The sequence below is a fragment of the Ursus americanus genome, chromosome 16, assembly GCF_024610735.1.
Source record: "Ursus americanus isolate L20-20 chromosome 16, mUrsAme1.1.p, whole genome shotgun sequence".
NCBI lineage: Eukaryota > Metazoa > Chordata > Mammalia > Carnivora > Ursidae > Ursus > Ursus americanus.
The window spans coordinates 20,693,410-20,717,114 of record NC_142142.1 but is presented as its reverse complement, the minus strand read 5'-3'; the positions used below and the strand labels follow the sequence as shown (position 1 = coordinate 20,717,114).

The following is a 23,705-nucleotide window of genomic DNA, read 5'->3' as shown; positions in this document are numbered from 1 at the left end:
TTCCACTCCCCTGCTTCCCTCTCTCGCTGTGTCTCTCTCTGTCAAATAAATATATCTTAAAAAAAAAAAAAAAAGCTGGTGAAATATTTTCTTGGGTCTACTAGTTGATCACAAAAATTCTATTTTTTGTCTAAATTCTACTAATAGTTACAATTGAATAAGGTTCTCATTTTTCAGTATGAAGTTATATCTCATGTTACTCTGAGTCATAAAATAGCTGCAATGCCATATTAGGTCATATAAAGATATTCAGAGAAATGGAGGGAACTAAAGAATGAGAACCATAAAATGGTCAAGATTCCATGTATCCTCACATAGTTTCATTAGAAAACCTTAAATTCAATGTTTTTCTAATCTAGTTGTTTCTCTTCTGAAAAACCTAATGTCCGGGCGAAGACACTATTCTTATCTCATCAAAACAAGTATTTTTTTCCCAAACAATGAGGAAAGAGGGGGAGAGAGAGAGAGAGAGAGAGAGAAAGGAAGGAAGGAAGGAAGGAAGGAAGGAAGGAAGGAAGGAAGGAAGGAAGAAAGAAAGAAAGAAAGAAAGAAAGAAAGAAAGAAAGAAAAAGAAAGAAAAGAAAAGAAAAGAAAAGAAAAGAAAAGAAAAGAAAAAAAGGGAGGGAGGGAAGGAGGAGGGTGGGAGGGAGGGAGGGAGGAACAGTTGCCACCATTAGATACCATTCAATCCGTATCCTTTACTAGTCTTCATTTTTGTTATTTATACCTTCACTATAAGAGTCATTGCTCTTATAAAGAATAACTAAGCTTTCTTAAGAGAACTCTACCTGCTGAACTTTCAGAAAATACCATAAAATGCAGACAAAATCAAGGGATCAATAATACTACACTAAGGTTCTGCAACATGGGACCTACAATAAATAGAATAAGAAAATGTCAACACTCAGAAAAGAAAAAAGCTATTACTGTCTTCCATCTCATTTGGACAAACTTGGTAAAACATCTAGCTTATTAAATCATAAGGGGCACGTAATGAGATTGTCTCAAGGTGGCAGTTGTGCAGTCTCGATAGCTGTTATTCCAAAAGAATTTGGTTCTTAATCATGGGTGTGCATGGAGAGTTCAAGATCTGTACTACTGCTCTTTATAAAGAAGACAAAAACTATATTAGAACAGATATAATCGTCTCTCTCACACTGTTCGTAACACTGTTGCTCTTTTGGCCAGGACTGACCATCTCAGATTAGAGGTCACTTCCTTGGAGAAGCTGTCCCTGCCCAAGCTGGATGAACTAGCAATCCTTCCTTTGTGCTATCAAGGCCCAATGAGTCCCCACTAGTAGAAGCACCTTGTTAGTAGTTTGCATCTCCCATTAAACTGCAGGGTCTGTGAGACTCCACGCATCTCTTGTTATTACATCCCTGTGACTAGCATAGTGTCTGACACAGAGTAAAAATTTAATTAATATATACTGAATGAGCAAATATAGTAATAATTAGCATTTTCTAAGCATTTACTATATGATAGGCACAGTACTGATATTAAATCATTTAATCCTCATAGCAAACTACAAAGTAGGTGCCATCATTTCCGCAAGACTTAGCATGAAAACACATTTGACCACAGCCAAGAAGGGTAATTATTTGAACCCAAAAAACTGACTCTAAAGCCTGGGTTCTTAATCACCAAGCTGTCTATACACTTCTAACTATTAAACTATGTTGATGAAGGTTTAGTACACGATAAGGCTCCTGAACTGGTTCTTCGCCTTTGACTCCACCCTTGACCCTTTCTATCTATTCTCATAACTTCTAATAAATTAGCAAGAATTAATAACCATTCTTTGCCAGAATATTTTCCTATAATACAGAGTAAATTCTATGTGCAAATAGTTCAGTCCAGCCCCCTATATTAAGTGGATTTGATGAAGAGACACAAAAATATCTGACACATTTTGAGTTTCCGTAAGGATTCTGGGAGCCTACGGAGAGACACAGGGGGAAAGGCAAAATTTTCTCTTTAGGAAAACCAACTTTTGGTTTTGTTATAAACTTTTGACATAACACAGAATCTTTTATAGCCAATGCAACAACAACAAAAAGTTATTTTCTAAACTGTTTCGTGATCTTTTAATGAAGAATATAATATGAAAAAATTACCACTATGTATTATGACTTAGTTATTGTTATCACAGAGTTTCCACAACCAAAGATAGTCTTATTCACACAGTGGACTTAATTTGTCTCTTCCCAAACTAGTTTCCTTGCACACCATCTGATTTTCTGTCAATAGTGCCTCTTTTGAGGTACTTAGGTTTTCAATACTTGGCTCATAGCAAAGATTGGAGTGAAAGAGGAAGAAGGAAAATATCAGTCAGTAGGTCTTCATTTCCTTCTATGCCAGTCTCAACTTTGCCTCTTTCTCTTTAATCCTCCACTGTCGCCCAAATCCCAGTCCTTATCATTTCATCTTTCTTCTCTCTGATTCTTTTACAATGTCCATGCCAAATACTGTGGCCAGACTAATCTTTCTGAAACAATATCAACTACCCTGCTCAAAACCCTTTAGTGGCTCTCTATGGCCCATCTTACCAAATTCAAATTTGTCTTTTTTTTTTTTTTTTCTATTTAGGTCTCCCATAATCTGGCCCTGCTCTGACCATCATTTAAAAAAAAAAACAAAAACCCACCAAACCTTATAATCCCTAAAATAAATTTTTCATACCAATTAAGTTGATTTTCCCATTCTTACCTCAAATTTCATGTTTATAATTTTTATACTTTTGCTAACATTATTCACTTCTACACAGAAGGTTCTTCCTTCCTCTTCCCTCCTAGTTCTCTAAAGCTATCCTTCAAGTGCTGTTTAAGGCTTATCCCCATAAGAATAATAATAACAATAATAGCCAACATTTCTGGAGCACTATTTGCCATACACAGTTCTAAACATTTTTCATGCATTAACTCATTTGAAACTCAAAATAACCAAATAAGATAGTCATATGAAATCTTCTAGTATACCAAAGCCTACCCTAATTTTTCCCTCCTATACTTATAATAAATACTCCACACCTAATCTTCACTAAGCATCTACTATATGTACTTAGGAGAATAAAAGAGGCAACATTTATGATACAAACTGGAAGAACATTAGGTTTCAAGTAATCATATGAAGTCACTGTGTGACATTAGTCAAGTATTCTAAGCCTCAATTTCTTCTTCATGTCTGTCACATGGGCATAAAAATATCCATCTCACAGAACTGTTGTGAAAATTTTCTAATCTATGTGAAAATGCTTGGTGAACTATAAAATACAATGCTCATGCTGCCAACCAATGTTTCTATACCATCTACTACTATCTGCCAATAACTATGGCAAGTGGGGCCTGGGTGGCTCCATCGGTTAAGCATCTGCCTTCAGGTCAGGTCATGATCCCAGTGTCCTGGGATCCAGGGAGCCCTATGTCTGGCTCCCTGCTCAGCAGGGGCGGGGGGGGGGGGGCTGCTTCTCCCTCTGACAGCCATTCCCCCTGCTTCTCCCCCTCCCTCTGCCGCTCCCCTTGCTTGTGCTCTCTCGCTCTCTCAAATACATACATACATACATACATACATACATACATAAATAAATAAATAAATAAAATCTTTAAAAAAAAATAACGATGGCAAGAGATGACGTACAGGGTGAAAAGCAGATTCTAGTGACTCTAGGGAGGCTTATGATCCAAACTGTGTCTGACGTGAGCCTTGTCCTAGTGAAGCCTATAATGTGGTACCACACAATTCAGTACTTAATTTTGCGGTAATTATTCATGTGTAGCTTTGTCTTTCTAATGCTCCTTGAAGAGAGAGTTCTTGTAATCTTTCCTAACTCCCACTGATATGAGGCACACAATAGGTCCCAAAAGTAGTTGTTGACCAACTTATTTTTAGGGGAAAAGAAATCCAATAAATTACTCTTTTGATAACATATCGTAAAAGTGACTTTGTGACTTCTGCAATTACTTTCAGCTAGAACATCTATTGTAAATTACTTTTTGAAAAAGTTAACTTGCAAATTCTCTCTTAACATGAAGGTAAATAAAATAAGCTACTTACCTAAGAGCAGAGAATGTAAATCCTTTCAAACCATCTTTGCACCTAAAACAATAAAAATTTATGATAAAGTAACAATTTTTGAGATATAAAGTAGTATATTTTGTAGCTATTAAAATTTATTCTGAAACTGATTACTTTTAAAAGGTGACTCTTAGGACAGTGATCTGAGCAGTACAAATGCAACAAACAATGAAACAAGCCATCTTACACAGGATGGCTAAAATTTCCTATGTCAAATTAACATAATTTAAGGCTCAACTCTCATATTTGCAGGTCGAAGAGAGATTTAAGTATATCTTCTGAGGGCTCCATGTGGAGTTAAAATGAAGGCTCCAAGTGGAATATTCATTTTACCTAATCCCTGGGGGAGCAATCTATTGAGAAGAAAAGGCCACATACACCTGCTGGGTATTATGAATAGGTCAATTCAAGGTCCTGACTTATCCCTACTTATTAATTCACTGAATGCAGAGCAATGTAGAGTTGGCAGTCACAAAAAGGCTTCAAGTTTAGTTCAACAGTTTTAACTTCTGAGTAAGCCCAATCAGAACGGATAACATAGCATGGGGAACAGAGTGCGGGTAAGGGGAGGGCACAGACGCAGGAATTCAAATAATATTTATTGAATATTTACTACTGCTGGGCATTGTTTTGGGTACTTTATATGTGTTGTCTCATTTAATTATATCACACCTCCATGAATAGGTATTTCTCTATTCCATAGCTGAGCAGAGCGCCCCCCCCCCCCCCGCCCCCATGCAGCAACTTCCAAGAGGTCACAAAATAAATAGTAATCAGAATTCAGGAAAAAAATTTAAAAGTTCCTCTGACTTAAAAGCTGTGGTTTTCTCTTATACCTCCTTCTGAAAAACTGTATTCCTTTTAATTGGGAGAAGGTTCAAACTGCATGACAATTGAGAAAAAAAGATTCTCAGATCTGCAAAAAATATTTAAACAAGATTTTAAAATGGGGATATTACTATACTAGTCTTAATGGTCTGCTTTATAAGTATGATCAAGTTACTAAGGAATTGTTGGATATCTAGTATCAGAATCCCTTGGAGAAACTATAGAGATTGTTGATACGATGATGCTCAAATGTATGGATATTCTTGGATAAAAAGTACAGCCTCAAATCTAATTGGGCAATTCTCTCAGTGTACCTTTTATATGAAAGGTCACAAAGGAAATGCACAAAAACATAAGATACGCTTCTGAACAAGTGTAAATGTAGACATTTTTACTGGAGGACACATAGAATCTCAGAAAATAATTTAATTTGTGTGCACAGACCTTGTAAAACACTCAAGAATTCATTTTAATTAAGCAGCATGATCTACTCTGTGGTCATGTTAATAGTGAGAAATGTAATCACAGAATTTAGCTAACATACTACATAATTATTCACCCCACAAGGAATGAGGGTAAAGGCAAAAGAATTCATATGTTAAGCTAAATATGCATGGGAAAATTATAGCATTAACATTCTTAAACTTATCTTTTTCCATCTGAAGAAAGTGTTTCTCGGTAATTTAAAACCCATAATTGGGCAATTTCTAGATAGGTGGGGTGTTGAGGGGGTAAGGCCAGGCATCTACTGACTGGAAAACAGAAAGTAGCAGATTGATTAAAGATTATATACAAGTGGGAACAAATTTTGGCTTTGGTATGCTATTGTTAAGAGATAGCCATTTATCTTTGTGCAGTGCTGAATAGATAAAGGATTCTGACAACTTGGTCTAGTCAGGATTGCATATTTGTGACCTTAAACAATAAATCTAATTGCAGACCAAACATCAAAAAGTAGCTTTGAAATAAAAAAGGGCATGTACAAATGAATTTGCAATTTCATTATGATGGAAGTTTGCTTCTTTCAGCAGAACCCTGTGGGAAGCACTTCATATTGATAAAGTCTTAGCCCGAATTCAAAAGGGGCTATTCTTCTTTCCATTCATGTGTATAAGGTCTGTTAATGTAATTGAGGGTCAGATGTCTATGTCAAAAGAACAAAAAAGTAATTATTCCCCTAAAAAGAATCTTTAAAATAGTAATATCGCCCTGCATTTTGATACCAAGAGTATTGTCTGAGTCTTAGCCTAACTACGAAACACTATCGTAATCTGAGTTAAATATAAAAAGTATGGTATGCACAGAAAGATTTATACAGAACAGACCCCATTAGAAGGTGCCTCACTATTTAAGGGATTCAGTTATTATAATGCAAATCAAATTACTTTCTGCATTCATGTCTTAAGGCTCACCTGTTTCCTCAACAAATACGGACTGAATGCCTACTATGTGTAAGCACTAGTTTCACTTCCAAGGAGGTAACAGCAGACAATAGAGAATCTGTTTCCATACAGCTGACATCTAGGGCTGGGAAAGGTAGGACGAAACAAGTAAATATGTCAGGTGGTGATAAAAGCTATGGCAAAACACGAGGCAGGGGAAGAGGAGAAACAGATGGGGTGGGGCCTTCTTATTTTATGTAGTGTCGTCCAGAAGGGCCTCTCCAATAAGGTGAAATTTGATGATATGATCAGAAGCCTTACAGAGTGGAGGGAAGAGTATTGGACTGAAGGAAGAGCAAGCACAAAGCCCCTGATGAGGAGTCTGCCTGGCACGGAAGGAGAACAGCAAAGTAGATTACTGTAGCTGCAGCAGAAGAGGGGAGGGAAGCAGAGGTAGGAAAGGAGGCCACAGTCATAGTGGAGGAGGGAAGAAGTGGTCCACAGTTCTTGTAAGGCCCTTCAGGCATAGAAACAACAACAGCAACTGTGGAAGGTTCTCAGCAGAAGAATGACAAAGACCTGTCTTAAATTTTAAGATAATCTTTGGCTGCACCCTGGAAAACAAACCACAAGAAGGCAAGGTTGACAACAAAGAGACTAATTAGGAGGGGGAAGATGACTGTGGCTTGACTAGGTCATTAAATGGAAGAGGTAGAGAAAAGTGATAAGACTCCAAATGTATTTTGGGGCGCCTGGGTGGCTCAGTCGTTAAGCATCTGCCTTCGGCTCAGGGCATGATCCCAGGTTTCTGGGATGGAGCCCCATGTCAGGCTCCTCCATGGGGAGCCTGCTTCTTCCTCTCCCACTCCCCCTGCCTGTGTTCCCTCTCTCACTGGCTATCTCTCTCTCTGTGTCAAATAAATAAATAAATAAAAAGACTCCAAATGTATTTCAAAAGCAGAGTTGGTGGAATTTCTTGATGGTTTGAATGTGAAGTAGAAGGGAAAGAGAAAATTTACCAATTATTAAAATATTTTTGATCTGAGCAAGCAGAAGGATAAAATGTCCATTTACTGAAACGGAGGAAACTATGGGAGGAACAGGTTTTAGGAGAAAATCAAAGTTTTATTTCAGACGTGGTAAGTTTGGGATGAATTATCTACAAGTGGAAATGTTAATGAAGCAAGCGGCTGCTGTACAGGTTTGGGGGTCAAGGGAGAGGGGTGATTCATTTATAAGTAGAACTTAAATCCATAGGACTAGATACAATCATCTAGGAAATAAATGCCAATAGAGAAAATATCCAAGGACTGAGTGTATTTTATTTCTCCATATTTTATAATGCAGAAAAGTTGTTCCACAGTGGGGAAGAAAAAAAACAAAAACAAAAAAACAAAGTCATATCTCCTCCTAATGAAATCATTCTCTAATGTAAAGTCTTGTTTTTATTTCTGAGTGTACATAAATAGAATGCATATAACTCATGTACACATAGACCTTTCTATTAGACTATAAATGGCATAAATATCTAATATGACTCAATCGTAGTTATTGAATCTCTACATTTGCAAGGTTAGGTGCAAGGTTCAGGAAAGAGGAGGGGGGAAATTGCAGCATCATATCAAACAACTTGATACACAACTTATTATATGAGGTTCAGGCTGGAATTATATACTGTGGATAAGAAAGTTTACGTTTAATACTGTTAACTAAAATAATACACTTGGTCAAATGCCAATGAAAGGGGGGAACCCACAAACACAATCTTTTTTTTACTGTAAGTGTAAATGATGGCTTAAAAAAACAATTCTGCCCACAAAGATTCTTTGTCTCACACTTCATTTCCATGAAATTACTTCCAGGAGATACTTTTATTTTTATTACCAAATTACACCAGCAGATGTCACTAGTAAACCATTTTTTGAAGAGTTTGTAACTGTGAGGTGATTTCTGTATCATTTCATTGCATGTTTTCCCTTAAAAACAAATTTACTGGCACTCCAAATGTTCTTACTCTTAGTTACATTGCATTGAATTCCCACACGTAAATATCATAATATTAGACTTTTAATTATAGCTGACGTTCCTGTTCCTATCATTCTATACAGTTATGAAATCTTTAAGAACACCCTACCATTTGACACCAACATAAAATCTGATATGCACATGTGCTATATCCTTATGTTCTCTATTAAGATGAAAACTATTTTGTTTCCTACTTTTTTGTATTATCTACACAGTTTTTTTTTTTTTAAAGATTTTTTTTATTTATTTATGTGACAGAGAGACAGCCAGCGAGAGAGGGAACACAGCAGGGGGAGTGGGAGAGGAAGAAGCAGGCTCATAGCAGAAGAGCCTGATGTGGGACTCGATCGCGGATCGCCAGGATCACGCCCTGAGCCGAAGGCAGACGCTTTAACGACTGCGCTACCCAGGCGCCCCTTATCTACACAGTTTTTATTTGGTAAACATAATGGGGTATAAAAGAGGTAGTACTTTATAAATCTTTAAAACATTTCTTGAAGGCAATGTTGCATGGTACAGTGGAAAGATTCTTGATTTGAATGATTCACAGTCATAACTTCACTACCAACCTGGAGTAAATCATTTAACTTCAGGGTTCAATTTTGTTGTCTGTTACAGAAGAGCCAGGAAGTAGATTATCTTCATAACTGACTGACTGAATGTCTTCTAATTCTGAAATTCTACCAATTATTTTATCATTTTATTTAATGCTAGTATTACTAGAAATCACAACAGAAAAATAGAATGATTATTCTAAGTCATTAGAAACTTCTAATCTGAAAGTTAGAAATCACAACAGAAAAATAAAATGAATTACTCTGTCACTACATAAACAAAAAAATGATCTCACCAACATGAAGAATATATATTTTTTTAAATCGTACAAAAAAAACCCTGAATTTGCCTTGAGATTACTGGCCTGCTACTACTATTATTATATTTGCTTACTGTTTTGCAATACTTACTGATGTGGAACTTATTCCTGCAAAGGTTCAAAGGGAACCTTTTCTTTTTTAACTTTAAGATTACAAGACCAACTATTGGGTTGGTCTGCTATAGAAAGACCTGATAAGAAACACTGTCAAGTAAAAGAAGGAATTCTATAGATATAGTCTCAATAATGATTAAATGTTACATTCTTGGCTATATTAAATATCAATGCTGAAATGTGATTAATGACAAAATGTAAAAATGTTGTTTAGTATATACATATAAAACGTTATAGAAAGTGGTCAAAAAGATATATCCGAAACACTTGTTAGTAGGCTACGTGATGGGGGCGCCTGGGTGGCACAGCGGTTAAAGCGTCTGCCTTCGGCTCAGGGCGTGATCCCGGTGTTCTGGGATCGAGCCCCACATCAGGCTCCTCCACTATGGGCCTGCTTCTTCCTCTCCCACTCCTCCTGCTTGTGTTCCCTCTCTCGCTGGCTGTCTCTATCTCTGTCAAATAAATAAATAAACTCTTTAAAAAAAAAAAAAAGTAGGCTACGTGATGAAGTTGAATGGGTTAAGATGCATGAAAAGAATATAACCTTTTACTCTCTATATTTATATATTACTAAAAAAATTTTTACAAGTATATATTTATATATTACTTGTGTAGTTTAATTTAATACATCAATACTTGAATACTTAGGAACAGATTAAACAGTGTAAAAGTTATTCATTTCTTATACCCACAATGGCAGAGAATGTAAACTCAAAGTAGTCAACTTCACTAGTTAATACTGCTGTAAAAGTTTTGCTAGAAGACATAAAATTACTAACTAAAGTAGATAGTTTAGATTAAATTTTCTGAAACTATATCTCCAAGAACATGGATAATTAAGTGACTACAAGGATTTAAAAGAAGAAGAAACATGCATGAAGTATCAATTTCAGAGTTCTTTTGTCCATTTCTAATCCTTGAACTGATTAAAAGGAAACTCAAATATTGATTAAATATTACATCATCTATTTTTATTTGCTCAACAGTCATTTATTTACTGGGCAGCTAATACACAGAAGACACTGTACTGCTGAACTCTTGAGGAAGGCAAAGATAAATTATATGCCATCTCTGACCATAAAAAAAAAAGGTACATGCAAAGCTCTGTGTATGTTTGTCATAAGAATAAAAATAACCTTGACTAAAAATTATAACCTCGCCTAAAAGTTATGACACAACATTTCTTATATCAGTAGTGCTTTTCAAGAGCTTAATTACTCTACTGTGCTTTATATTTATAATTCAGCTTCAAATTTCTTTAGTCCAGTCTTTTTCTTATCTTCTTAAATTATTTGATTTGAGAAAAGCAGTATATGCAAAACCATAATAAATGATGCTAAAAGACTGGCAATAAATAAAGATGAGTTAGATTTAAAATAGCTGAGTACACTGATAAGCCTTAAAATACTCTAATTCTGTTGATTATATTGTAATCCCCTAAGTCACTCAGTATCAAAAACAAGTTACATTATTATATGTGAAATTATTTACAATTCTTTAAAACAGAAAATGATTAAAATTCAGGCATACAGAAGGTATAAAAAGAATGACATATAATGTTAATTATAAATAATAGTTATAGATAATAGCTAAATCAAAATTTTGCTTTGTCTATTACTGGTGCTAAAAACATAAATATACTTGGACTGAATATGACTTTAAAGTTTAATGTGAAAGTTCAAAAGGAACCAGAATGCCTATTTAAATGCTTCAAATTTGTAACTCACTATTGTTATTTATTATAAAGAAAACACACGCAATTTAATACAGTTTTTTTTTAAATGAAAGAAAAAGTCCATAATTTTATTGAAATGGTTTAGTACACTGGGGCACCTGGGTGGCTCAGTGGGTTAAGCGTCCAACTCTTGATTTCAGCTCAGGTCTTCAGGGTTGTGAGATCGAGCCCCTCAGGAGGGCTCCTCACTGGACATGGAGGCTGCTTAAAATTCTCTCTCTCCCTCTGTCCCTCCCAGCCACCCCACCCCCGCCCCTGCTCATGAACACACACATGCTCACTCTCTCAAAAAAAAAAAAAAAAAAAAGGTTTTAGTACAGTGTTGGAAGATCTTAAAATCATATATTCTAAACCAATACAAGCACTGAAAATGACATATTGCTGAATCTTTTGACATCTAACAAAGGACGGGTATAGTACGATATCCATAAGTTGATTAATATCATTTATGTTAGATGCTGAACAGCCCTGGTATAGTCTTATTTCTCTGGCTCCCTTTTTTGGCTAGATATATGCCAAGTCTAGCCCACTCAGCAGAGTTGGAAAGGACCAATGTATTTGGTGGTTTCCTAGTGTTAACGAAAACGTCAATGTTTCCACAAGGGATGTGCTAGTTCTGGGATTAGGCTGCTCTTGAGGCCATCTGCATCATCTTTGTTAACTGTACAGTTTCTTTTTAAGTTAAATTTTTCTCATTTTGTTTTGAAAACTCACATGAAAGAATAAACCACTTTTTCTTATTAATTTTCCTAATCCATTTTCAAGTGTAGAAACTCACCTAAGTACTCGGTTATAAATTAGTAACTGAAACTTGATCAACAACTACAGAATTTTGATTGGCACCTGTTTATCATAAGAATAACAAAAAAAGATCGACACGGAATTAATTCCAGCCTTTTATTTTCATTTTGTTTAAAAAAAAAAACAAAACAAAAAACCTTCACTGTCCTAATCACATAGCATGCTCCAAAAGCTTACATCAACAATTTCAATTTACTACTCAGAACTTGGGGTGCACAATTAAAATACATTACATTGCTTACATACACACAACAGGCTTTTCCTCTTAAGTCTAATATTATTTGACTAATAGACTGAGAGCTCAGTTTCAGCCTGCATATGGCTCTGTATATGAGAAAGCAAAATAACTAATGTTATGTTCCTATCTTAAGAACCTCATAACAAAAATCTGAAGTTGGAATAGCAACAAATCAAGAAATTCGAGTACGATTATTCTTTTTGCTTCATGAACACATTATATATCTTCAAACTAATTTTCAATTGGATTTCTTTAAATATAAGTGAATTCTCTGAGTGCATTAAAAATGTTATTTTTGATTCTGGTACATATTTTACAGTACTTTATGTCATATGGAATGGAACACCGGTGCTTAGCTTTGTTCTCCAGAACCTAAGGGACACTGCTGAAGCAGGCAGCAGTTATGGGTAATCGAGTGTGATTCTAAGTCCCCAGATGATTATTGCACACTTTTCTGGTGTGCCCTAAATACAAATTGGTTACATTTGGGTAACAAACTTACAGTAACAACTCCAAGAGAATCATATTTCTCCTTAAACTTGAAGAGGCTAGAACTCTTTTTGCTTTAAAATCCAGACGAAGGAAGATCATGGTCTAAACTGTCTTCAATTGCTAAAGAACCAAGAATCACCTTCAGAATGTTTCTAAAAGAAATGTTAATTAGGATGAATTTCCCTCCCAAAATGAACTAGTAATAGGAATACTAGTCAAGCTTTAAAATACTTATAATAGGAGTAGATTTGAGTTGTACTGAGCCTAACCTGAAAGGCCTGTTTGCAGTTGCTGAGGAAATGGCATGTGTTTAGACTTGACAAATTAACTAGAGGCAAAACCAAATTTAAGATCAAAATGGTGTTTTATGTAAATCTAAGGAAAAACTTAGCAAGTTCCTTAAGATCATGGCATTGCTATGGCCACAAATTATTTACATTAAACAGAATTATAACCACAATTCTGAACCAAACTATTTTTTAAAGACCTCAAGACTGGCAAGTATTTTCATTTTTCCCCCTCCTATAATGGTTGTAAAAGAGATTAAAACAAATGTTTTCAATTATACAGAATCTTTGAGTAAACATTAATTTGTTTTCAATGCATGTTGGTATCTATGTTATTAAAATAATAATGGCAATTGGTTTTCATGTGGAACAAAATGAGCAGCTATTTGAAACTGTAACATTAGGCCATGCTTTTTCATAAGTTTATGCTTATTCAATATCAAAGTTCAAATCTAAAAATAAATAAAATATGCCAATGGTAATGGAGCAAAAATAACATTCTGGAAGCTTTTAGAAAACTCTTTTGTGATTAACTGAGCACTATAGCTGTATCCTAACTCTAAAAGAAATACATTCATTTCAAATCCTGCAGCGTACTTCATGCATCTCTAAGGTTATGAACTTAATTTGTGGTATGTATAATAGAAAATGGGCAAGTTAACACATATTGGAATTTTGTTGGCTCAAAGTATAAGAAAAATGGAATATTGGAACCTGAGAGAATTATATTTTACAAATTGAGAAACTAAGGTCCAGAGAGGTTAAGTGATCTGCCTAAAAACAGTTTGCTCCTAGACACCCTCACACAACAGTAAAATCATTCTATATCCCAGCCAACTCCCTTTCTGCCTGTTGAGGTCTCCCTGTGGAGGAGAAATACCAACAGAGAAGCAGTGGGACCTTGGGCCATAGAAGAGAAACCACAAAACACCTGAATGAAGGGAGAGAGCAATGCTCTTCCAACCAGTTCAACACAAAGACTTCATAAGGGACTGAAGTGCATAGAACTAATTTCCATCTCCTCACTTCCACGGCTCCTCACTAAACCTGACTTGGGGACCTTTGGTCAGGACTCCACGCTGGCCTCTCTCACCCACTTCCTCTTCAACAATAGCTATTATTCACAGCAGTCTCTCCAGGACTTCCTGGACAATCATAAGGCCTACTACCCTTGGTATTAATTTGCCACCTTTAGCAAAGAAAATTTCCAAAGCACCTCAACCCAAGTCATGAATACTAAAAACAGTACTGAACTGAAGCTTCACTGTGTTTCACTACAGACCAAGTTAGAAACTGGACTTCTGAAAGAGACTCTCCCTTATCTGTCTCTCAGTAGCAAACTCTATCAGTATTCCCCTCAGACACATTTCACACTTTCTCACCTCTCTCATTTTGGTCATCCTTGGTCCTTCTGTATGCAAGATTTCTTTAACAACTGTTCTTTTTTGAGAGAATTCCTACAAAGTCCATCGGGATGGCATTTTCTCCCACAATCAATGTGACTGTTTCTTTCTCAAACTCCCTTTGCTCTTTGTATATTTTTAGCAGCTTTTATTTGAATCTGACTAATATGATAGTAATTTGCATGGTTATCTAATCCACTCTACCAAAATCACGGTTTCTTATGACATTTTTGTGTGTCCATGTTCCACAAATCAAAGGAGCAGTTTATAGAGCTTACTTCTTTATTAATGAAGTTGGGAAATATTCTGCATTTTGTTGCTATAACATTTATTGAGTAATTAGAGTATCTGAGAATATGAACTCATGGGCTAGGAAAGGTGAGTTCTCAAAGTGCGGTCTTTGAAACACCTCAGCATCAGATGGTAACTTGTTAGAAACACAAATTCTTGGTCCCCACCCCAGACCTACTGAATTCAAAAACTCTAAGGGACCCAACAATCTGTAAAACCTGTATAATCACCTTTTAACAAAATCCTCACATGATTCTAATGCATACTCAAGTTGGACAATCACAGGGCTAGGTTATGTTGCTGTAGTAAAATTTCAATAGCTTTCAACAACAGGAGTTTTTTTCTTGCTCGTGTTACATGTCAAACGAGGGTTGGCAATGGCTCGACTTACAGGTCATTATTTGTCAGACTTTAGGGTGAGGAAGAAGCATCTATTCAGATCTGCTGATTGTCAGAGCAGAGAAGAAAAGAGAATATAGGACACTATGTTCTGACTCAAAGCTTCTGCTCAGAAGTAAACATAAATCATTTCCACTCCTATTTCATTAGCCACAGCAAAGCTAAGGCCTGGCATGAGGTCAATAGGATAGGGAAGTATAATGCTTCCCCAGGGAGGAGCAGCCAAGGTTTCTGAAAATAACATAGTCTACCATACAGGCCAAGTACATTATTCTTGAAGATCAGTTGTATTTATTACATTTAAGGAAATTCAAAGCACAATTCCCTTTTTCCTCCCAAATCCTACCATCATTTAGTTTTTTTCACAATAACTTTAATATCTCACTTTAAATAATCCTAAAATCTTTTGGTATTCGTTTTGGAAATGGGCTTATCTACAACATACTAATTAGTATGTTGTACTAATTATGCATAAATGCATAAATGTGTATGTGTTCTAGGCTCCTTTTTTTCTTATTTATTAAAGCATTCATTTGGAAGTTAACATTGTTCATTATGTATCCCATAATAGGCTCCTTTTTTTCTTATTTATTAAAGCATTCATTTGGAAGTTAACATTGTTCAATTATGTATCCCAAGTGCCTACAGAAATGCATAGCATATAAGTCACTCAAAAGATATATGTTGAAAGAGAGAAATTTTTATCTGTGTAGTAACTGATAACATCATACTTGATATATTTCTAATTGGGTATCAACTTTCTTGGATTCTTTTTTTTAACAGCAATTATTCTAGAGTTTTGGGGTTTTTCATATTCAGTTTCTAAAGAAATTTGTACATATTTTTAAAGAAACTTTTTTTGTTTAAGATTTTATTTATTTTGAGAGAGAGAAAGAGAACACAGGAGCAGGGGGGAGGAGCAGTGGGGGAGGGAGAAAGAGACTTTCTACTGAGCAGGGAGCCCAACATGGGGCTTGATTCCATGACCCCGGGATCAAGACCTGAGCCAAAGGCAGATGCATAGCTGACTGAGCCACCCAGGTGCCCCGAAATTTATATATGTTTAAATTAGCTACCCTGACACTTACCAACAACTCCCAATGATTGTCCTTAATATCAATTTGTACTAATTTTTTTATACTGATAATTTGGCATGAATTTATATAGACATAAGTATGCATAAATAAGGGTCTAAAACAGGAGTCATTCATCTTTTTTTTAATGAGGAGCTTTTTTTTTTTTTAACTAGGCTCCGCACCCAACATGGGGCTTGAACTCACAACCCTGAGATCAAGAGTTGCATGATCTATACACTGAACCAGCCAGGCGCCCCCAGAACTATTTTAAATACCCTAAATGGAATATAAGTGACTATAATATAAAACTATCAAGTCTAAAAAGCAGGACTGGGGATGCTGCTATAGTTAGCTTTGTTTATTTACTAGGAATTGTACCTGAGTGGTAAGAACATAAAGTTTGTAGACTGGGGCATTATTCACATTCATTCATCATTCACTTATTCATACATTTCCATATTTCACAAATATTTACTATGAGTTGACTATGTACCAGGCAGGTTGCCAAGTGCTAGGAATAGCTGTTTTCCCTGTTTTCCAGAAGTTCACAGTCCAGTGGGTATATGTGTAAGTACTACAACATTACATAAAGTACATCAATATAAGGTACACAGTGTTACAGGAGCACAAAGGAGGGGTGCCTAACCCTGGCCATGGAAGGCTATCCAGAAAAATGACATATTTAAGGTGATATGTAAAGGAAGAAGGGGAAGAAGAAAGCAGAGAGACACAATATCTGCAAGAGTTAGAGAAAAGAGAACATTGAGTACTTCGGGAACTGAAGAAGTTTAATGTTAACTGGAGCCTGGAGACAAGGAAGCAGAGCGGAGGGAGACTGGCACAGGCCAGACCACTCCAAATTGAATTTGAAATTTACCTATAAGGCAAAAGGCCCCACGCTCCAGAAGAATGACATGACCAGATTTGTGTTTAACAATGATATTTGTTTAAACTTTGTAACATGTCAACTTACAAACTGATTTCTGTTGAAAGCAACAGATATTAAAGCCATTTAAAAACTTACATTGCTCTTTAAGATAATAGATTAAACCACACATCAACTTTAAGACAGATTTCTAATATCTTTTGATTAACAAATTAGTTTAAAAATAATAACTCCTTTCAAAACCACAACTAAATACAGACATAAATGTAAAGTATGATACTTAATGACAATATAAAATCAAGGACATTAACACTAGCTGTTGTAGTAAACAAGCTAAAAACATCAGTGCTTTAACATAATAAAGATCGATTACTTGCTTGTCACTATCCAAGCAGGAATTCATCTAGACTGTCTCTGCCACAGAGAGTAATCTCATTTCTGGCAACCACAATGGAGAAGATGTTGCTCTGTGTGTATGATTTATAAAGTCACATCATTCATTTATTGTAGGAACAGGGAAGGATGATGAAAACTAAGACTACCAATGAGTCATATCAGATGGAGTTATATACTTTTGTGGAGCTAACACCATAGCCAGAGAACTATGAAGCAATCATTTTTCTTTTACACATTCATTCGATTGTCCCCCAATTATTAAGCACCAAGGCAGCAGAGTTAAAAGGAAGGGCTACAGAATCAGACAAGTAAGTTGTATAAATTCTTTGTCTGTTTCTCTATGTGTAAAAAGCAAAAAATAGCACCAACTTCATATAATTACTATACTAAGTACTCAATAAATATCACCTATGACTACTGCTTCTGTTATTACTACAACAAATTACAAAGGTGAGTGTATGGCAGTTCCTGTCCTCAGCAGTGGGAGGACTATAAAGAAAATGTAATAATCCCTACCCATGTCAAGCTCATCAGCTTAAACCCCAAGTTGAAACACTGAGCCACAAATAGCAAGAAGAAATTAGACAGCATCTGCCAGGACATAAACACCATTATCTAAAAGGTCCAACATTACAGCCCTCCCTCCAAAGATACAAACAGGTATAATCACATCACAACCTAATTATTTACAAATCCAGGACAATACATATGACATAAACTGTCAAATGAAGAGTTGACCCAAACTGGAGAGGCGTCTACAGACATATGAATGTGTAAACTGTTGCATACTAGGGAATACTACTCAGCAAGTGAACAAAAATGAACTGGTGGGGGCTCCTGGGTGGTACAGCGATTAAGCGTCTGCCTTCGGCTCAGGGCGTGATCACGGCGTTATGGGATCAAGCCCCACATCAGGCTCTTCTGCTATGAGCCTGCTTCTTTCTCTCCCACTCCCCCTGCTTGTGTTCCCTCTCTCGCTGGCTGTCTCTATCTCTGTCGAATAAATAAATAAAATCTTAAAAAAAAAAATGAACTGGTGATATACTCAACAGAATGGATGAATTTCAAAAAAATGTGGAGGAGAAGCCAGACCCAAAAGTGTAAGCTGTGTGATTCTACTTCCATGAAATTCTAGGGAAAGAATCTCATCTATAGTGACAGAAAGCAGATCAACATTTCCCTGGTACCAGGGATGGGTTAAGGGTAGGAAGTGACTGCAAAACCGACCGCACGAGAGAACTCGTGGAGACTAATGGTTAAATCACTTAACCTCAGAGGGCTTTTGTTTCCTCAAATGTAAGAATCAGATAGTATGACTTCTCATAAGAGCACTGCTGTGAGGGTACAGTCTGAAATAGAGAAGGTGCTCATTACACTGTTACTGCCTGGGGTTTTGCTGGTGGTCTTTTGAGAGGAAGACGGGGGGAAAGTGCCAGAGGGTTTGAGCATCATAACACATAGCTTTCTAAACACAGGATTAAAGGCCTGTAATGAAAGATTCATAAAAATCTCAAAACTACTCACTGAACACAGAATTTATCATCCTTAAGCATTATAATTTTAAGATGACAAAAATCAGCAAATCAACTTCAGGGAGGGAAATGAGTGACAAAGACAGAAAAGATGGAGTGCTGCGAGAAGGTGTACATAAGTCTTCTTAGTCCCTTCTAGGAGGATCTCACAGGAAATCTTAAGTTTGATGGCTCTTACTAGCCTCACAACTCTACTTTTGCTAATATACGGGGGCAAGAGAGTTGAGTAGCGGAGGGAAGAAAAAGGGATTGGTTGCAGGGATACCCTGATATTTTTTGAGAAACTTTAGAAGGAGATGTTTTACTTTCCCCCAAGCTTCATTAAAAGTAAAATTCTACACAGGTAGAAAACTAAAAAGGTTTTAATTCATCAAACTACTTGGAACAACAAAGTTTTCTTTAACACACGCAGAAAACAGGACAATGGATTTATATGCAAACAGTCTTGTTTACCTTAAAAACAAAAACCAACCCTATGTAACCAGCCTGAATAAGGAACCAGCAGTGTTGCAACAGAAAGTTCAGTAAACAAACAATGAAACCATCTGGAAGGTATTTCTGAGATATCAATCATGTGGCATTGATAATTTAGAAATGCAAGAGAAAGGAAAGACAGCTATTCCTCCTTGAGCAATGTTTCACTTACATTATCGGAGCCAACAACATTAATGACTTAGAATGGTCTTAAGAATATCATGAATTTAGACAGAAATGACTGACTGGTTCATCTACAAATAGGTCGATAGATATATACGTTCTGATATAGTGTGAGGTTAACTCTTCTCTTTCTAGTGAACATTCTTCTCCCAGTTTAGACTCCATAATTAATTATGATAAGCCAGAGTCTGAGATTCTTATTTTTAATTCTGGCTCTTCGACTAAGCAGTTACAAAACCTTAAACAGAAACATATGTTTCTCAGCCTTAGGTTCTTCAAGTATAAAATGAAAAGGACTGAACTGAATGGTCCTTCAGACTCCTTAAAACTTAAAAAATCTGATGCAAAATATTATCCACAAATTTTTATGATTTGCTCAAACCTGATACAGTCCCAATCTGATTCTAGGTTTGAAAGTAAAAAACTATAATTAAATTAATACCAAATTTGCATGAGGTACACTGGAACATATTCTAGGGACCACTGAAGATACCTTCTTCTATGTTCTAAGTGGAAAAAATATTGTATAATTAACATTCTACACAAAATAAAAGAACTTCTAATACCAACTAATACTATTTTATGGTCAAAATCATATTTTACCTTTAAGGGCTTATCTATTTCTGCATTAGTCCATCATATTTCTGTATGCGGAAATTATCTGAGCTCTGTTGAACTAAGTACATGCTCTTGCTTTTACCAGCTTTGAAAGGTGAAACATTCACGTGCAACATTTTACAGGAAAATATCTTAGACTATTTAATGTGTATATAATCCAATATTTGGCAAGAAAATATCTCAGGACATTTAACAAACCTCCACTAGCAAATGTTTTAAAATGTATTAAAGAAGCTGACAAAATTTATATACACACACGCAGTTTTAGGATTACATATGCTCTTTTTTAAAGATGGCAAAACTGATATATGGGCACATCTAAGTAATTCTAATCACATCTTAATTCCATCCTTAAATACCATCCTAGCTAATGTCCATTCCTTATAGTATTTTATTTTCTTTCACATATGTAAATTGACATGCTGCTGAGTCAAAAGCAATAACACTATTTAAAAATGCAGAAAATATTTTCTTTTCAGTACTACATGATTAGGGGTCCCTGTGGAGCCTGGCAGTAGGGGAAAATGGGAGGAAAACTTCAAAATCCAAAGTAGCTTGGCTTTTCTCACTATGAGACTCCAACTTGGTGAAAAATGTATTTTGTCTTCCAACGAGTTTGTATGTGTGGGCTATATTTTAGGTTTTCACTATCCTGCCAGACAAATACTTAATACACGGAGTGATTTTTTTTTAAATTTTTGGCAACAGTATATCAAAACTCCACATTCTTAAGAGTTAGTCCAGTGCCCCTTCCTAGAACATATAGTCACCCAACAGCCAAAGTGGCTAATAGACAGGCTTTGGCCTTAAGGAGCCTGTAACGGTTGCTAGAACTTAAAGATGGGAATTTACTTTTGACTTCAAGCCATGCCTTGTTCTGCATCTCATTTTTGTAGAAGAAAGGGAAGTAAATTCAAGCTTCAGAGGCAAAATTCCAAGTGGCTAACGAGGAGGGAGAGTTAAGTGAAAGCACAAAAGACAATCACACAGTAGGATAGAAGAATTATAACATTCTGGTATTTAGCTTGAAATAAAATTACCCAATGAAATAGTAACACTTCACATATTTTTTTTTTTAATAGAAAACTTGTAGAGGTCTGAAGGTGGAGATAAGAGCTTCTCAAATATTCATTCATACAAATGAAACAGAAAATGAAGAAGAGGTTAAGGGTTATTTGTTCTAGAAATACAACAGATGCCTCTTTTCTCCTTAAGGGAAAAAAGATTTCTTTAGAAACCCGTGTACTTACAAATCATATTTTATAAATGTGTTGTCTGGCCTTCTTTTTTTTTTTAAGATTTTATTTATTTATTTGAGAGAATAAGAGAGAAAGAGAGCACAAACACAAGTTGGGGGTAGGGAGGAAGGGGCAGAGGCAGAGGGAGAGGAAGAAGCAGACTCCCCACCGAACAGGGAGCCCAGCTCGGGGTTCCATCCCAGGACCCTGAGATCATGACCTGAGCCAAAGGCAGACACTTAGCTGACTGAGCCACCCAGGGGCCCTAACAGCCGCCTTTTTGCTGTGTGAGAGAGACAGGGAGACAGAGAGGGAGAGATGAGAGAAATGGAGAGAGATGGTTTGTCTGGCCTTCTTTAGTATGAGAAAATGGACTTGAAAATACAGTCCATTCACTCCAGCCACGACTTCTACACAAGTCCGTAGGGCACATTTGCCATTCCAAAAATGAAGTCAGCAAGTCAGAAGGGAAGAATGGACTGGTGGAACCTGAGAGACATGTATGGTGTGGAACATGAGGGAGCTAATAGGGAGAAAAGCATGGACAGAGAGAAAAGCTTTGAGGGAAGTGGGCAGAGACGGTTAAAACCACATTTGTGAAGACATTTCAAGTCCAGAGTTATCCCTGAAAGGCACGGCGTAATTCACAAATTTACAATTACCATTTTAGCTTTGCCTACCCAGTAAGGGGAGTAGCTGGCAGACGAGCAAGAGCCGGGTCCTAAGGGAACGTGGGAAAGAAAATCAGACATTGAGAGCGTTTCACTTTAGTGTTCAGCAGCTTTCAGACCTGAAAGTTCTGTTGACATTTTTAGCTTGGGAAAGGAAGGCCTTCTGAATTACCACTACCACCCCTTCCACCCACTCTAAAGACCGGTCTAGAGATCTATGTTTCCCAAAACAGTACAAAATTCATTTCATAAATATTGTATCTGGTATCCTTGTTTAAAAACGCTCGAATTTCATTTAGTTTCGCTAGTACACTGGAGACCAACTCTATCTACATTGTTAGCAAAGAACTCAAGGGCCCAAAGTAAACAGTGCTTACCAAACAATGGTCTTGGGGGGGCGGGGAGAGGAATGCAGATAAACAATAAGGAGGGACTTGAATAGCTTGAAAGCAAATTACTTAAAGGCCTGGCCTGCAGTTACTTTCTTTAGAAGATAGAAGGAATAAACAAAACTCCCTTAAAAAATTGTAGTGAACACGAAATAAAACGAGGTAACATAAAATCATCTCTCAAGAGCAGCGCCTGGCACAGGATAGGTATTCAGTATGTGCTGGATTCTCCCTTTCCCTCGGGTCTTGTTTTCTTCAATATGTGGTGTTCTCCCTCCCCTACCCTTGGTATTTGGAACTTTTCTCTGAATCTATGATCTCAGCTATTAAAAATCTACATGCAAATTCCAAGTGATGCTTTCCATTTTGTGAGCAATAAGATATTTGCTTTATTTTTCTTTATAATCATAGTCTGTTAGAAGGACTAAAGATCATGGAACAACAAATATCAGTGGATGACGGAAAGAGAAGACCTAAAATGATAACAGTAAGAGTAAACAGCAAGGAATAAAGGACATTAGGAAAGCACGGTACCCTTGAAGTCAAATGCTGTCAAGAAGAAGGTTAAAAGGAAAATATCTCTGAATAAGAACATGGGTAAGTGGTAACAATATTTATATGATGTTTTATTTGAGCCTCACAATATCCATTTTACAGGTAAAAAGATTGAGATTTAGGAAGATAACTGTCTTGTCCAGGATTGTTAAGTTAATAAGTTATTAGATGAGAAACCAGAATTAGAATCTAAGACTTTTGACTCTAAATCCTATATTCACTCTATTATTCATTTTAGACCTAATGAAGACAGAACTCAGACTCTGAGAAGTCAAAATCGTTGAATGGAATAAACGGGATCACTGAGATAAAATTAATAAATCTGAAGTTTTTAATAATAAAATGATGAAAAAAGGCATAATAACTTACCATATAGACAGATACAACTTCAGAAACGAGAAAATCTAGGCATAATAAAAAGTTTAAAGGCAAAATTCTTCAAAGCAAAGAAGTTTGGTTCATGCCCTGAGAAACAGAAGGGATTTTCCAAGAGCTCTATGTTCCAAAGTAACACACTATAAAAGTCCTCAATAGAGACAGCAATATCATAACAATCAAAAATAAAATGATGGCTCCCTAGTCAATCAGGACATCAATCAGAATCACCACAATGCTGGGAACAGAAGGATCCACAGAGATCATCATCTCTAGTCTTGCATCTGCTAAAGCATCACTGTCCAACAGAAATATAATGCAAGCTATGTACATATAATTTTAAATCTGCTAATGGCCATATATTAA

General features: G+C 36.2%; 1 protein-coding gene across 2 annotated transcripts in view; it reads right to left on the bottom strand.

Moving 5' to 3' along the window:
* TMEM135 (transmembrane protein 135) overlaps positions 1-23,705 on the bottom strand; it is a 248,623-nt gene that overhangs the window by 30,216 nt on the left and 194,702 nt on the right. For both annotated transcript variants that reach the window (XM_045815551.2, XM_045815552.2), the window contains one exon: positions 4,057-4,098. In XM_045815551.2, the coding sequence (XP_045671507.1) occupies positions 4,057-4,098 (42 nt within the window). The remainder of the gene's footprint in view (positions 1-4,056; positions 4,099-23,705) is intronic.